This window comes from Zootoca vivipara, chromosome 2, assembly GCF_965207765.1.
Source record: "Zootoca vivipara chromosome 2, rZooViv2.hap1.1, whole genome shotgun sequence".
In the NCBI taxonomy this organism is placed as follows: domain Eukaryota; kingdom Metazoa; phylum Chordata; class Lepidosauria; order Squamata; family Lacertidae; genus Zootoca; species Zootoca vivipara.
The window spans coordinates 53,916,577-53,932,777 of NC_142584.1; the positions used below are offsets into that span (position 1 = coordinate 53,916,577).

Sequence of the window (16,201 nt, forward strand, 5' to 3'; positions counted from 1 at the left end):
AACACTATTCATCTCCTTTTGACATCAGCATGCGCTTTTAATGGAAGAGTATTTATGCTTCAGTGTTGTTGCTTTGGTTCCTCACTACTAAAGCGGCTGCAGCTTAACTACCTCAATGTCTTCTTTTGCAGATCACTAAGTCAGGGCAGCACAAACTCAAACATGCTGGACGTTCAAGGAGGTGCACACAAAAAACGTGCCCGGCGCAGCTCCCTTCTAAATGCAAAAAAATTGTATGAGGACGCTCAGATGGCCAGGAAAGTCAAACAATACCTCTCCAATCTGAATGTGGAAACAGATGAAGAAAAGTTCCAGATAATGTCACTTCAATGTGAACCTGCGTATAGCACTTGTAAGTAAAGAAAACTTTTAGGAATGCAATTGAGCTTCTACAGTCTGTGGTGTTAGTAAGGAAGAATGCCATTCTTTAGATTTAATTTTCTATGGTTACTTAATTATGTGCATTTCTATTGGTTTTCTCTTAAGCATAGTTTTAATGTAGGCTAAATATATATTTAAAAGCAGATACCGGAAAACAACAACAACAACCCCCAAACCCTTGATGAATATTTGGCATCTTGTCAATTTGAGTTTTGACTGAGTTTGCACGAACTTGAAATTATAGGTTTTACCATTGACCTTCAGTTGTTAATCTATGCGCCTATCACTAGCCTGCCAAAAAATTCCATAGTATGTTGCATTTTTTTTTTGCCAAGTTAGCACTTTACAGAATCAAGAAATGATAATGGCAAGCCTAGTCGAAGTGACAAGAAAATGAAAGGATAAAATATTATCACAGACAAATAGTTAGAAAGACATAAGTGAAGAAATTATTTTATTGGAAAATGAGAAAATGGTAGAGAGGAGAGTGATATACCATGATGGTCTGACACTTTTTGAATGCCTTGGCAATTAACAGAGGTTGATGCAGAGGAAGAGTTTATAAACAGACCTCTGACCTGTGCTATTCAGGAAATAACGAACGTCTTAAGACATACTCCAAAATATAATGCACTATTAAGGTTATCTAAATTTTGGCAAGCAATTGTAATTAATAGTCAACATTTGGAGGGCACCAGGTTAGGGAAGACTGTTGTAAACAATCCTCAGCCTGTTTGCATTATTTTTGTGTCTGGGTGTTTGTGTGCCTTTTTGTTCTTACCATTTGGGAAGACTTTCATTTTCTGAAAGGAGCCTTCTTGCACCTGATCGTGCTCATTAACCACACTAACGTTCTCATGAAATTTGCTGGCACCTTTTGTGATCTGCAGTAAATATAGCTAAGCTTCTATTATTGTGGTTTTTAATAACCTCCAAGTTTTCTGGAGATATTTGGCTCTTCTGACCTTCCCTCGCAACTTCCTTTTCGCTAGGCTTCCCAGTTTGGAAAAGTTCCCTAGGTGATCTTGGGCAAGTTTCTCTTCATCAGCCTTGGCCCCAAATTGTCAGTAGGGGGATGACAGACTGTTCTGCCTGGCACAGTGGTTATAAAAATTACAACTGCCTTTGGCAGTTTGGTGGGTGGTCACCAGGAAAGTGCTTTTTCAGTGATGGCATACTGTTTATGGAATTCTCCTAGTACCGAATGTTACATTTTCTATCATCACAAGACATTGTTTCCCCCAGTACTTTTAGTTCCATTTCTATGCTGCTGATCTTCCTAGACTCTGCTGCTTTTACGATTATTTTGTAGTTGTTTAGTCGTGTCCGACTCTTCGTGACCCCATGGACCAGAGCACGCCAGGCACTCCTGTCTTGCACTGCCTCCCGCAGTTTGGTCAGACTCATGTTCGTAGCTTTGAGAACACTGTCTAACCATCTCATCCTCTGTCGTCCCCTTCTCCTTGTGCCCTCCATCTTTCCCAACATCAGAGTCTTTTCCAGGGAGTCTTCTCTTCTCATGAGGTGGCCAAAGTATTGGAGCCTCAGCTTCACAATCTGTCCTTCCAGTGAGCACTCAGGGCTGATTTCCTTCAGAATGGATAGGCTTGATCTTCTTGCAGTCCATGGGACTCTCAAGAGTCTCCTCCAGCACCATAATTCAAAAGCATCAATTCTTCGTCGATCAGCCTTCTTTGTGGTTCAGCTCTCACTTCCATACATCACTACTGGGAAAACCATAGCTTTAACTATGCGGACCTTTGTTGGCAAGGTGATGTCTCTGCTTTTTAAGATGCTGTCTAGGTTTGTCATTGCTTTTCTCCCAAGAAGCAGGCGTCTTTTAATTTCAGTTGTTTAATTATTTGCCTTCTTGGCTGTTGAAAGTTTTCTGATCTGGAGCGCTCTGAATTTTTTGATGGGTAGTCTGAGATATAGGTATGCAAATGCTTCTGTCTTCATCCCAAAGCGGTGTTTCCTCTCCTACAGTAAATTAACAGAAATGTAAAGATAAAGTTTGAATGTGCTGTTTACTTTTTAACTTCAGAGGTGATTTAATTGTGCGCAGATGGTAAAAGGCAAGCATCATGAAGTTACTTTCCAATAGAGGTTTTCAGCTGTATATCCTGTCAGACAGTGCCAACTGTACATATTTAATTGAACTTAACGGAAGCTTGTTTCCCTCATTGAAACAGAAGCTTACTTTCCTTATGAAATCAGGAACTTCACAGGGTTTCATATATAAACAGCTATTTTAGCTGTTTAGAAAACCTGTCCTCTGGAAATGCATAACACTAACTACCAAAAATATATAGTGCTGATTCATAAAGCAGATTCTCTCTAATTTTTAGGGGGTTTTTTTTGGGGGGGGGAGATAGTCACAAATCCTGCATCATTTCACCTTGCAAAGCAGGTCAGAGCTGTAATGTTTGCACCATTTTTGTGCTGGATGCAGGAGTAGCAGTAGATTGAGGCTACAACATAGATGAGCATCTTCAGGTAATGAAATTGAAGCAGTATAGTTTATTCTATGAGTTAAGTTTGCCACCTAGTGGAACACTGGGGGTAACTTTCTAAAGAACAAGTGGATAAGAATCCTTACAGATATTGCTATGGATACAAAAATACCAGCTTGCCATCTAGTGTTTCAATACACATTCCATTTTAATTGTGGTTTTTATTAACATTGCAACAGATTATAGGGGGGAAAATATTGACTTCTCTTTTTCACCATGTCAGTGACGAAAAATCTAAGTGAAAGACGAGGTGGCAAAGCTGTAGAAATGTCTCCCATGCCACTGAGATCTGTTGGCCAAACTACAAAAGTTCATCTACATCAGCAAAACAGAATGAGTCAAGTCCTTCAGGTTCCAGCTGTTAACTTGTACCCCATTCGGAAAAAAGCACCAACCAAGGACCATGTGACTTTTAGTGAGTATTTATCTACAGGATTCACTTCTTAAATCAAATTACTATATAAAATGGGCAGATAGAAGGTTTTGCAAGGCTAATGTTAAGCTATACTTAACATCATGTTAAGCTATACTTACAGCATGTCAGTTTCATTTCCATTTTGATATAGTCATATCCTAGCATATATTTCACAATACTAGATTATAAAACACTACAGTTTCAGCAGCTGATGGGTTCTGTTTAAATTATTCAAACAAAATCCTTAATTTTAGCTTGATTTTGATAATCTTAAATTATCCAGGACTAGTATTACTAAGTTTTGAAATATTGTTAAGATATATTTTTCTGGTTTTAAAATGTATTCTATTGTATGGTTGATAAGTAGTTTGTACCTCTACTTACGAATTTAATGCGTTCCGAATGCACATTTGTAAGTTGAAAAAAATTGTAAGTCGAATCCCATAGGAATGCATTGGGAGAAAAAATTCGTAAGTAGAAGCAACCCTATCTAAAAATTCGTATGTAGAAAAAATCCTATCTAAACCGCATCCAAGATGGCGGACGGAGCTCCATTCGTAAGTAGAAACATTCGTAAGTAGAGTTATTCGTAAGTAGAGGTACCACTGTATATTCCTTTGAGAATATTACTTCTTGAAAAATGCAAATATATTAAATAACATTTGTATAGAGATTTGAGAAGTCAATTTTTCCATAAAGACAAATTAAGCCATACCAAATGTTCCCAAATCTCCTACATTTCATGGAAAGGGACACTGAGAATGTCAATTGTTTCTGCTAAATATCTTGCAACTTCTGTCAAATTCATGTAAACCAGAAAGGGGTGATTCAAAATTCTCTTTTGAGGTTTGGGGACAGTATGAGTCTCTGTGTTTTCCATATATATGAACATCTCCCAACATAACTTGAGGCCCTGCTGAACGTGGCTGGCTTTTAAAAGTTGTCTTCCAACAAAGTAACCTTTACAAAAGAGTCCAGGAATAATTTTGGTCATGTTTCAGTTGCCTTTGGACCATAAAAGATGCCTTTGTAGGAACTCTTCAGTTTGAATTGTGTGTATAAGCATTTGTCTTGTTTTGTGATTGCTCTCATAGGTGCAGGTTCGCCTCAGAAGTCAATGAGTTTGTCTGAGGAAACAAACAGTAAAAAACAAGCAGAGGACAATATATCTATGGCATCTTCTTTGCATTCCAGTCCTCCTGCTTCTCCTCAGGGCTCCCCACGCAAAGGTAGGAGTAGACACAAGTTTAGTCTTAACATGTCTCAGCTTAACTATATTTTAGTTTTCTTCTCCTCAAGATCTGTCCTTCCCTAATTAAACTCAAAAGATGGGCTTTGGGTATTGACAAAAGGCATAACTTATTCACTGGGGAAAAGAAAAGAAACTTCATGTGTTCCTGGAAAAGACCATTGTGCCTGAAACCTTTCAGGAAAGTTTTTAACGTTGCATATTATTATATTTTATTTATTGAAAGGCATTTATAAACCACTTAATATTTTACAAATCTCTTATTTGGTATAAAATATAAAAATAATGTAATTATGAATGCAACCTAAAACAAGTAGAACAGCTGTATAAAAACATGTAAAAGCGTATAAAATAAAATAAAAAATTAATTCAGGGGATCTTATGGATCAGGAAAAGCTTGGGGGAAAAGATATGTAACCGCTATAAGTAGAATCATAGAATCATAGAATCATAGAGTTGGAAGAGACCACAAGGGCCATCCAGTCCAACCCCCTGCCAAGCAGGAAACACCATCAAAGCATTCCTGACAGATGGCTGTCAAGCCTCTGCTTAAAGACCTCCAAAGAAGGAGACTCCACCACACTCCTTGGTAGCAAGTAGGATGATGTGTTTTTATGTGTGTTGATTTAATATACTATTTAAAAGGCCATAGAGTGTTTAATTAGCCAAAGGCCTGTGAGAAGAGGAATCTTTCTGCCTGGTGCCTAAAGATATGTAACAAAGGTGCCAGGTAAGCCTCCCTGGGGCGAGGATTCCAGAAGTGGGGAGCCACCACAGAAAAGGCCCATTCTCAGTGTCGCCACCCTCCACACCTCTTGTGGAAGGGGCAAGCGAAGAGGGGCCTCAGATGATGATCACAAGGCCCGGGTCTGGGTTGCAGAGTCCAGGCTGGTTCATATACAGTAATTCAAAGAACCATGTGTGTCTTTTTTGTTTTGTTTTGTTATTTGACTATTTTTGTTGGATTGCCAAAAGTTACTCCTGCTAGAATCTTCTGCATAAGCATGTGACTTTCATTAACTTTGATGTGTCTCCATGATTATTGCTTTGTCTTCTTTGATTTCAATTCAGGGGTTGTTGTTTTCTTTAAGAACAACCTTGCTTTGATAAAAGTGGCCTCTGCCCTGTTTTGTATTTGTTAACATCTCATTGCAGAGCTAAAATTAGATTACTTGTTCTCTAACTAATTAAACAGGCACATCGTTCTTCTCTCTCTACTTAACTGCAGCTTATGTTTCCTTTTGTGCTGCATCCAAGTGTAACATTACGTAGATTAAAAAACAAGAAGAGTGTTCATTTTACTGCCAGTATGTTATTTACTTTGCGTGTTCCTTTCTTTGTAGCTGGCAATCCCCAGAGGTCTGATCACTGCAGCCAGATCAACCTCTCTGGCTCGTCCTCATCTCTTGCAAGCGAAGCAAGCAACAAGAACAGTGGACAGCGCAGCTATGGAATAGGTGGGGCTTATTTGCAAAAGAAAATCCAGCAGATGACTAGCAGGACAGCAGAAATATCAGTCAGTGCTGAAAAGAGGCAAAGTGAGAATGCTAGAGACAAGACAGAGCTTCAGTATAAGCCCAGGAAAAGAATGGTCTCTCCCTTTGCAAGATTCAGGGAAAGGAGTATCTCCAGGGAAAGATCAGCTGTCACCCGTGACATGGACGCAAAGTGCATGCAGGAGGAAAGGGATAGAGCTGAGAAACAAAAGGACATAGACAGTAATGTGTTGCATACAGCCAGTAGCCATGGAAACAGTAGCTCTCTAATGTGGTTATGTCCACAGCTGAGGCACAAGAGAAGGAAGACTATGTGACATGCCGTTCTGCCTATGTCAGGCTTAAATCTGTATTTATACTGTAAATATTTATTCAGATATGTTAAGTATGTGTGACACCATTTTGAGTTTTTTCAGACATGGAAGCCGACATTAGCAAGAGATTCATTTTTACTTGGACATTTTCAGTATTAAAGCGGGAAGGACCACACTCCCGTTAAGAGCTTCTTAGAAGACCATCCAACCTCTTCTGTTGGTGATGGTTGAGAAATGACTGACTAGAAATAGATTTGTATCTCAGCTTAATAGCGGATTAAGCCTTGTTCTGCAGGGTTTGTACAGAGGATGAGAATACAGCGAGTAACTAACGAGTCATGCTTTCTAGTGCAAAATACTTTTAAAAATATGCTTTATTATCATGCTTTCTAGCCCCCCTGCCACATACATGGCGACATGCAATTTCCAGTTGGGCTGCTGCATGATATGCAATTATATACATGCGGTTTTACATGGCAAGCAAATTGTGTGAAGCAGCTCTGTGTGTACTTCATACTATGAATAGAAGTGCACAGGTCATATAGTGGTATGGATGAGATAAACAGAACTGTAGTAGAGTAACTGCTTCACACAAAAGCCTTCCCACGTGGATCTGCATATAGGAATCAGCCCTTATAGCTTGACCTGTGCATAAGGACCATGGCACTTACTTTCAAGAAAGTGTGCATAAGCTTGTGTGTACCTTTTTCATTTTTCTTTTGGAGAACTCAGCCTGTTTGAAATATACAACAGTTCTCAATATTTGCCCTCTTGCATTACTATTCAGTTACGTGTAACATGTTCTCTTTTGCGATTTACAGTTTCATTTTACTTTAAAAAAATTAATAATACAGGTGTGAGTGTTTTATGTAATCAAAGGTTTTAGCTTCACTTCCCAACTGCTTTCATGATACAGAGGTTTCTGTTTTTACTATATACTTAAAATGTTTCACAAAGTTTCCCTAACATGTGAGTTAGCAGGAATATTGGTATAAAAATTCTACTTGAAGCTCATATTTGACTGGTTCACCACCAAAGTTAAACCACAGTTTAAAGCAAACTATGGTCTAAAGTGAATAAGCAGTGTGCTAATGGGATGCTGCTCAGTTGTGCCTGATATCCTCTGTTTCTGCCCTTACTTCACTGGAGAGGCAACAAACCATAGGCTTTAGGATTAATTTGTGAACCTATTGCAGGCATCCCCAAACTGCGGCCCTCCAGATGTTTTGGCCTACAACTCCCATGATCCCTAGCTAAGAGGACCAGTGGTCAGGGATGATGGGAATTGTAGTCCAAAACATCTGGAGGGCTGACGTTTGGGGATGCCTGACCTATTGCTTCTGAGGCTTTTTATTGCCTCTCAGCCCAGCAAAGACCGTAACAGGTACTTTTTTTGTTCAGATTGCCAGATAAGACAATTACCAGCACATGCACCTTCTAAGGATTTGCCACAGTTGCCTCCGGTGAATGAGGTTTTAGTGATCCTAGCCAGCTTACTCTCAGCTGCAGTCCCAGAAAAGAAGTTCTTTCTGCACTGGGAAAACCCTGCGCAAAAGAGCTTTTGAGCTCTCTGCCTTCCATGCTTATAATTTGTGTGATTTCAACCAACTAGCCTTCAACTCTGTAAAGTTGAAATGACACATGTTAAGCAGCTGGAGAGAAAGTGCCTGGAAAAATCAAGCTGTACCATATGATGGCCACTTTCAAATACCTGTCACATGGAAGATGGGGCCAGCTTGTTGTCTGCTGCTCTGGAGGGGACAACCTGAACCGATGAATTCAAGTTGCAAGGAAGGAGATTCTGACTAAACATCAGGAAGAACTTTCTGACAGCAAGAGCCATTTGACAGTGGAATGGTCTCCCTGGAAGGTGGTGGATTCTCCTTCATTGGAGGTTTTTAAGCCAGGGTTGGATGGCCATCTGTCAGGGATGCTTTAACTGTGATTCCTGCATTCCAGGGGACTAGATGGCCCTTTAGTGTACCTACCAACTTCACAATTCTATTAGTTACCTGTACCACTTTTTCAAGAACAGCAAGTAGAACAAAAATTGGAACTGTCATTCTAATGAATACTTTTCCTACGTAACCTAACTGGAGTAAATTAAAGCCAAACCGTCAACACAATATCTATAGCCTATTTCAGTCTAGATTTATGAACAACTTAGATTTTGTTAATGGGGGGGAGGGTGTTAGTGCAAATGAACATAAAATTACTTTAAACTGTTTGCAGGTGTATCTTGGGTGAAATCGTTGCAGATTCTTGATCCCTATTGACTGGCAAATTACTTTCCCTGTGTTTAGCTTCAGAATCAGAAGAATCCTTATTTGCATCAGCTACTAGCCATAGTGATAAAATAAAATACAATGTACTGAAGAGAGAGGTAAAAACATAACTATACAAAATACATTCCGGTTTATGTTTAGCTTTCAAAGAAGCCTTATCCGCAAATCCCATGTGGTTGTTTTTTCTTCTTCTCTGTTTTCATTATTTATTATAGCCATTTGAATGAAAGCATGCAAATTGTATCCTTGTGACAAATGTTCAAAGTAATTAGTGAAGCGTTGCTCCACTCTACAGTTGATTTTTTATTCTCTTCCTTTGAACAAAACGGAAGCACAGTAGCATAAAATGAACAATTAAAAAGCCATACAAGGGAGGAGAGAAAAGTGGTGGAAAGCATATTTGTCTTTAAAATACCATAGCAGTGTCATAAATTGGCTGTCTGAACTCTAAAAAAAAGTTGAATCCTTTCTTCCCCTGTCCTACTTAGGCTATGCCCTGATACCATCTGCAAAATCTGAGAATTTTTCAGATTCCAGCCACAGCGAGATCTCTTCACGGTCCAGCATTGTGAGCAACTGCTCTGCTGATTCTATGTCTGCAGCCCTTCAGGATGAAAGATGTCTGGCTCAGGCTGTTGTAGTTGTGGATTCAGTAGGAGCAGTTGAAAGGAAGGAGCACCCTCACCCGTCCTCTGAATACAGCCAGCCTTGCCCTGGGTAAGAAGTGATTGACACGCAAGAGAGTAGCGAAAGGATTTTCTGTTCAAGCCATTTACTGCCTATGTTGTAATCATGCTCACAGGTGCTATTAGCCTGCTGAAAACCACTTTTAGAAAGAGCAAAGTATGCTCCCTGTTCGGGAAATCTCAAGTTAGAATTTTAAACAGGCTATGATTTTCCCTATATTGGTAGGCCTTTAAATTGGTGTATTAATGTACATCCTAGAAAATGCATTAAAGCTGCAGGATTTAAATAAATTGCCTCTGGTATAGCACCAGGCACTGAATGTTCAAAGATGTTATCCTGGAAAGCCCTGAAAAGATTTGCCATTTAAAATGTGTTCGCGTTCAAATGTACAGCGTGACCATGGTGTTTCGTGACAGTACTTTAACAGCTCTGCTAAGCAAGTGGGAAATGTGCTTCCAGGCTTATGCCTAAGGCATAATGGTCAGAAACCAGGTTGCCGCTCTCAGAAGAGAAGATGGATTCTGCCAGTGGAAGGCTGGACAATACCAATTATAACTAAGGCCTCCGGGGTCTGTAGAACTTTTGCCAACATTTATTTCTTTTGTAATAAATAAATAAAAATAAAATCTTCCCATGTAGATTCAATTAATGTTGCTGTTCACTAATCAATATTCACTTAATCACTGAATCGTTTAATAACTCTTTCTTGAAATGCAATAGCACTCGGTGCTCAGTACGTGATTTGCCATGTCAGGATAGGTTAAAAGAAATTGCATAAAGATTGAAAATATAAGATGTTGAACTTATTATTTCCTACAAGCAGGTAAAATTGTAGCATTTAGATGTGTAATGGCCTGATGCTTGTCTTGAAGAAAAGAAAGAAGGGAGATCATGGGGTTGTATTTATCTAACTTTCCTCATAGTAGACACACTAATATTATTGATCATGACTAACTTAGGTATGTTAATTTCAATTAGTTAACTACCACCCATAGAAATCAGCATTTCCGGTTGGCGGAGCCTGTTGGAAGACTTGGCTAGTGGAAAGGCATTGTAATGCAGTCATAGACAATGTGGTGCCCTAAAAATGTTATTAGACTATAGTTCCCATCAACCTTGCCCAGTACCCATGTTGGCTGGGGCTGTTGGGAGTTGGGAGTCCAGCAATATTTGTAAGGCACCACATTGGATAACCCTACCATAACATTGTATTAGATATAATACGACATAGATAAGTATTCAGTACAGTAGTACCTTGGTTCTCGAACAGAATGTGTTCCGAGAGTCAGTTCGACTCCCAGAACCGTTTGAAAACCAAGGCGCGACTTCTGCTTGGCTCAAAAGCTGCAGAAGTTCTTTGAAAACCAGAACACTCACTTCTGGGGTTCAATCATTCAGGAGCCAAGGTACAACTGTATAGACACAACCAATGGTTAAGGCAAAAGCAGTCATATTTTGAACCAACTGGACTCTAAACTCAATGTGCTCAGATGCAAAGAGGTGAGTGAGCATTTTACAGATTATCTTTAACTCTGGATGTTGTCGTCATTTGTCGCCATTGAATTGCTTGCATGCTGCCTTTATAATGCTGTGGTCTTCGATTTCAGTTGGCCACTGTCGAGACCTCCAGTGATCCGAGGCCTGCCTGTCCCATCTTCCATGAGTACAGAGGAGATTTCCCACGAACACATCACGATAGAAGCAGCAGATAGTGGTCGTGGGAGCTGGACCTCCTGCTCAAGTAGTTCTCATGATAACTTCCAAAATATCCAGAACCAGAAAGGATGGGACCTCTTAAACTCTTACCGCCACACTCACTTAGAAAGGGCCATTGCTGAAGTAGAACCACCAAGCAGCTGCCCTGAAGAGATTCACTTGCAGCCCCACACCCCCTCAAACAGCAGCAGGCAATCCAAAACGGCCATGGACTTTGACCAATCCCGGCAGAGCTGGGCTTCATCAAGTTCTCTATCAGATGCATATGAAGCAAACTGTGGGACAGTAAAGCGGAGAGGACTTGACAGCTTAGCAGTAGAGCAAGCTGAAGTTTTGGACTCCAAAGCAGGTGGCGATACAACATACAAAACTGTCACTTCGAGTACGGAGAGAGGCCTCATAGGTAAGCCATCCAAAGGCTGTGGAAGCTCCCACAGCTGTAATGTATTATGTTATTAAGCTGTTAAGAAATGACATCAGCAGATTGCATGTTAAAATCCAGTTTGTACACATGTTTTCAATCAAATAAATCCGCAGCCCAAAGTGTTTCCAGACCTCCTTGGGAGCAGGGGTGGGATTTAAAGTAATAGAACAGCAAACTTTTGATTGCCTTACAGGGGACGGAGCAGGCTTATGCAACAAGCAGAGGGAATTTTCCCCTGTGACCTTTTTCAAAAAACCTTTCTGAGATATCTTTTTGCAGTTTTCCAATAAGAATTTGGGCTGTCCTTTCTTGAGCACTCTGATGCATTACACTGGAGATGACCACGTTGGTGCAGAAATTTTCCACGTTGTGATGCTTTTTCCAGCCATTCAGCCCTGCCTACCTGCTCCCCTTTGCCCTTAAGGCAGGAAGAAAATAGTCCCCAGGTGTCATTTTGCATTGCCATCAGCTTGGCCATCCTCCAAATGCTGAGTATCCCAGGAAGTATTTTGTGCCCAAAACAAATAGATTTCAAACCAAAATGACAATATCAAGTCGTATTATTGAACTCGGGAAATATGGCATAAAAATATAATTGTACACAGATTGTAAATCAGTTTAGAGAATACACAAATCATGGGGATTCTTTTATTGGGGAAAAAAACATATCCCACATTTTCTTAGATATGAAAGCTGCCTCCAGCACTGAAGAAAAGGAGATGGATACATTTTTCAGGGGACTTCTCTCTTTTGCTTGCCCTTTCCAATGTGCAATCTCTGCTCCTAGATGCTATACTTGCCCTTTACCTCTTTTCTCCCTTTAATTCATCCTCAGCTGCACCATGTTACATCATATCTCATACCCACATCAGTGTCCACCCCAGGAATCTTGTGAAAGAGGGTGAGATATGCATCCTCTTCCACACGATAGATTGCCTTACATGCTCAGCTGCTAGTAGCAGTGCACATTCACGTACTGCTAGCAGTACCTTCCTAATGTCATCAGTCAGGTATGAAATATAGGACCATACGGGAAGAGAGTTGTGTTTTATGATATTGGATATTTAGGCATGGTGTTGGCTGCATGTCTGGAATATGCTATTTGGAATCCTTAGCTGACTGTTTTTTAAAAATATTTGAAAGCCCTGTAAGGGAAGTTGTTGTAGTGGGTTTGAGGGTATTGTTGCAGTTTTTATTTTTGTGCGACCTCTGTGCATTGATCAGCTGTTTGTGATAATTGGGGATAAAGTGGGGGCATCCTGGTTTGGGCCCTTCGTTGCTCTTCTGTCAATGAAAGGGATTCCAAGAGAGGCTTCTGCTGGTGGAAGGAAGGAAGGAAGGAAGGAAGGAAGGAAGGAAGGAAGGAAGGAAGGAAGGAAGGAAGGAAGGTAAAAAAGGGGAAATTTTGCCAATTCCTCTTTCCCTATACAGCTCCCAGTGACACCTCCAGAGGGTCTCCTAATTACTTGGAGTATATTATCTTAGAGCACTGGGGAAATTGTGAAAATTACCCTCCCCTTTCCCCCAGTAGGAGGATCCAAGTCTTTGAACACAGTTTCCTTTTCTTCAAAGTGCATTTGAGGCGTATTTCACTGTAGGAACAATTAAATTCATGTCACTGGCAGCTTTTAGCCATTTTGATAAATCAAAATGGAATTAATGTCAACCAGGGGGAGCTGCTGCAAAATATTACAACTGTGCGGAGTGCTGCTTTTCAGTATGCCAACCAGCTGTGTATTCTTTTGGGATTCATAATTTCATTTTTCCTCCCAGCCAGTTTCTTATTCACACCTCGCCCCCCAAAAACAGTCAACATTATGTGCCTATGTTTTGTTGGTATCCATCCATCCATCCATCCATCTATCCATCCATCCATCCACACATTTCTGCAGGACTTGAGGTTCCCATATGCCTGCTAGCGCCTTCCTCTTGTGTGTGCATGGTCCTCTTTAGGCTTATGTAGGGCTCCACACTCACCTCTGAACAGTGGAAACAGAGGGAATGAGACAATCTGTGAAAGGGTTGTGACCTGGCGCATGCTGGAAGAGGAGAAGGAAAGAAAATGGCATGTCTGTAGACCAAAGAAAGGGAATTCACAATTTTCAAATTGAGAACCACCTCTCTAGTAGCTGGCCCATTTTGTCCTTTTGCCCCACGCCATTGCCGTTTTAATTCACATTCTTATTAGTGCCAGTGTAAACAGGATTTCCACTGTTCAAAATTAAAGGAAAACTAACAAGATCAAAGCAGGAATAAGCAGTTTTGCAAAGAGGAATTGTCAGGAAGTTAAATGAAAGTGAAATCTAATTAATAAACCTTTTCCTAAGGGCATAGCTTTTTCACCAGAGGGTAATTGCGTCTCCTCAGATCACCCCCCAAAATTTGGGCTTGCATTATATTACATCCTCTGCCTAGCTCTAAGGCAAAACCAACATTGCCAAATGAATGTTTGGGTGGGGCAGGGGTTACACACCCAGTCTATGTAAGCCCAGCATTCTCTGCCCTGAGGAACATCCTCTCATTGTTCCTGTCTGTTCTTGCCGCCTTGATCAGTCTTAGCATTTTGCCAGCTGTCTGCTTTTCCACAGAGCTGACATGCAAACACCACAGAGTCACAGAATTGTAGGGCTGGAAGGGATCCTGGGGATCATCTAGTCCAACCCCCTGCAATACAGGAATTTCTTGCCCAACATGAGGCTCCAACTCACAACCCTGAGATTAAGAGTCTCATGCTCTACCAACTGAGCTATTCAGCTCAGACCATATTTATCTTTTATCAAAGGATATCCCCAAAGCCTGTTCCTTGTTTGATTTTGCCATTTATTTGTTAGCAACTAAAAGGGCATGACAACGACAACAAGAACAACAACAACAACAAGAACAACAACAATTTATTATTTATACCCCGCCCATCTGGCTGGGTTTCCCCAGCCACTCTGGGCGGCTTCCAACAGAAAAATGAAATAAAATAATCTATTAAACATTAAAAGCCTCCCTAAACAGGGCTGCCTTCAGATGTCTTCTAAAAATCTGGTAGCTGTTTTTCTCTTTGACATCTGATGGGAGGGCGTTCCACAGGGCAGGCACCGCCACCGAGAAGGCCCTCTGCCTGGTTCTCTGCAACTTGGCTTCTCGCAACGAGGGAACCACCAGAAGGCCCTCAGTACTGGACCTCAGTGTCCGGGCAGAACGATGGGAGTGGAGACGCTCCTTCAGTTATACTGGACCAAGGCCATTTAGGGCTTTAAAGGTCAGCACCAACACTTTGAACTGTGCCCGGAAACGTACTGTCTGTAAATGATATTAGTTTATCAGTATATAATCTAGTTTTCACTTTTGTACTTACTTTATAGAAGCCAGCTGTTTTGGAATAGAAACTTACCCCCCCCCCAAAAAACCCTTTTGCATATTGTGTTCCTCGGCACTGTAAATAAACTTGATGTTGAAATTTGGCATAGTTTGGAAGTGTCAGATGCGACTGGAAATGCATGACTTCAGCTGCCCTCTTTTGTTCCTTTCCAGTGCTTACATTGCCACTACTTCAAGGTTTCACACGAGCAAATGATAGAACTACAGCTCTGTACCAATCTGTCAATGGAGAGTAGTAAGCTAACCATTTAGAGTGATCTAACAGTGGTAAAATATTGGAATATACCTTAGGAAATCTATGTAAGAGCTGTAGGTTTTGAATTGCAGAAAGGGCCTTCCAGTAGTATTACTGAATGAATGCAACACGTAAAATTGCAATTTAAGAGTGTGTTGAATTGATACCTGCAGCTTCTTACTGTAACTGGCAGTAGCGGTATAGAAATGAATAATAATAATAATAATAATAATAATAATAATAAATAATAATAATAATAATAATATGATGTATCTTATTTGGATAACATTGGCATTCCAGTGTTAACTCCATTTGTCTGGCTTAGACTACCTTGGTTAACTACTTTAGGATTAAGAAAAATCATTTTTGAAGATGAGAATGGGGTAGTCTTAAGACAAGAGACAAAAGCTTCACAAATTAAACTTACATAATTCTAACAAAGGCAAGTGTCAAGGTGAATTATAGAAATTGTAATTACATTTATTGCCATAAATGCTGGCAGTATGACATATACAGTAATTGAAATTAATGCTGTAGGATTCTCATATATATATGTGGGTGCCGGAATATAAAAGGTTTTGAAAATTATTGATCAGGAAATTTCAATCACATAGGAACAATGAAGTAAATTCTCAGGTTTGGAAATATCAAGAATGTTTGCATTACAGATAAGTTACGTGTGTGTGTGTGTAAAGTGCTTTGTCTAGTACAGTGGTACCTTGGTTTTTTAACGTAATCCATTCCGGAAGACCGTTCAACTTCCGAAATGTTTGAAAACCGAGGCACAAAGGGCTGGCTGCAATTGCAATGGAGAAAGTTGAAAAAACTCAGCGGAAGCTGTTCGACTTCCGAGACGTATTCGAAAATGGAAGCATTTCCTTCCGGGTTTTCGGCATACAGCTTCTGAAATGTTCGGCTTCCGAGACATTTGAAAACTGAGGTACCGCAGATTTCAGATTGTTGTAATCAACTAGCCCAGGATTATAAAAAATAAATAAAATAAATACCCTGTCTGTAATCCAGTAGTGGACCATGAATTTCAGGTGTCAAAAGATTGGGTTTTTTGTTTGCTTGTTCTTTACTAAAAGATCTGCATTTTTATATATTCTGCACAGTT

At 40.2% G+C, this 16,201-nt stretch overlaps 1 protein-coding gene across 7 annotated transcripts in view; it reads left to right on the forward strand.

Annotated features, from left to right (window-relative positions):
• The window catches only part of RAPGEF6 (Rap guanine nucleotide exchange factor 6), a 125,207-nt gene that overhangs the window by 102,881 nt on the left and 6,125 nt on the right, over positions 1 to 16,201 (forward strand). For all 7 annotated transcript variants that reach the window (XM_035105425.3, XM_035105429.3, XM_035105427.3 and 4 more), the window contains 6 exons: positions 132 to 352; positions 3,118 to 3,309; positions 4,404 to 4,538; positions 5,902 to 6,015; positions 9,142 to 9,370; positions 10,948 to 11,459. In XM_035105425.3, coding sequence (XP_034961316.1) covers positions 132 to 352; positions 3,118 to 3,309; positions 4,404 to 4,538; positions 5,902 to 6,015; positions 9,142 to 9,370; positions 10,948 to 11,459 — 1,403 coding nt within the window. The remainder of the gene's footprint in view (positions 1 to 131; positions 353 to 3,117; positions 3,310 to 4,403; positions 4,539 to 5,901; positions 6,016 to 9,141; positions 9,371 to 10,947; positions 11,460 to 16,201) is intronic.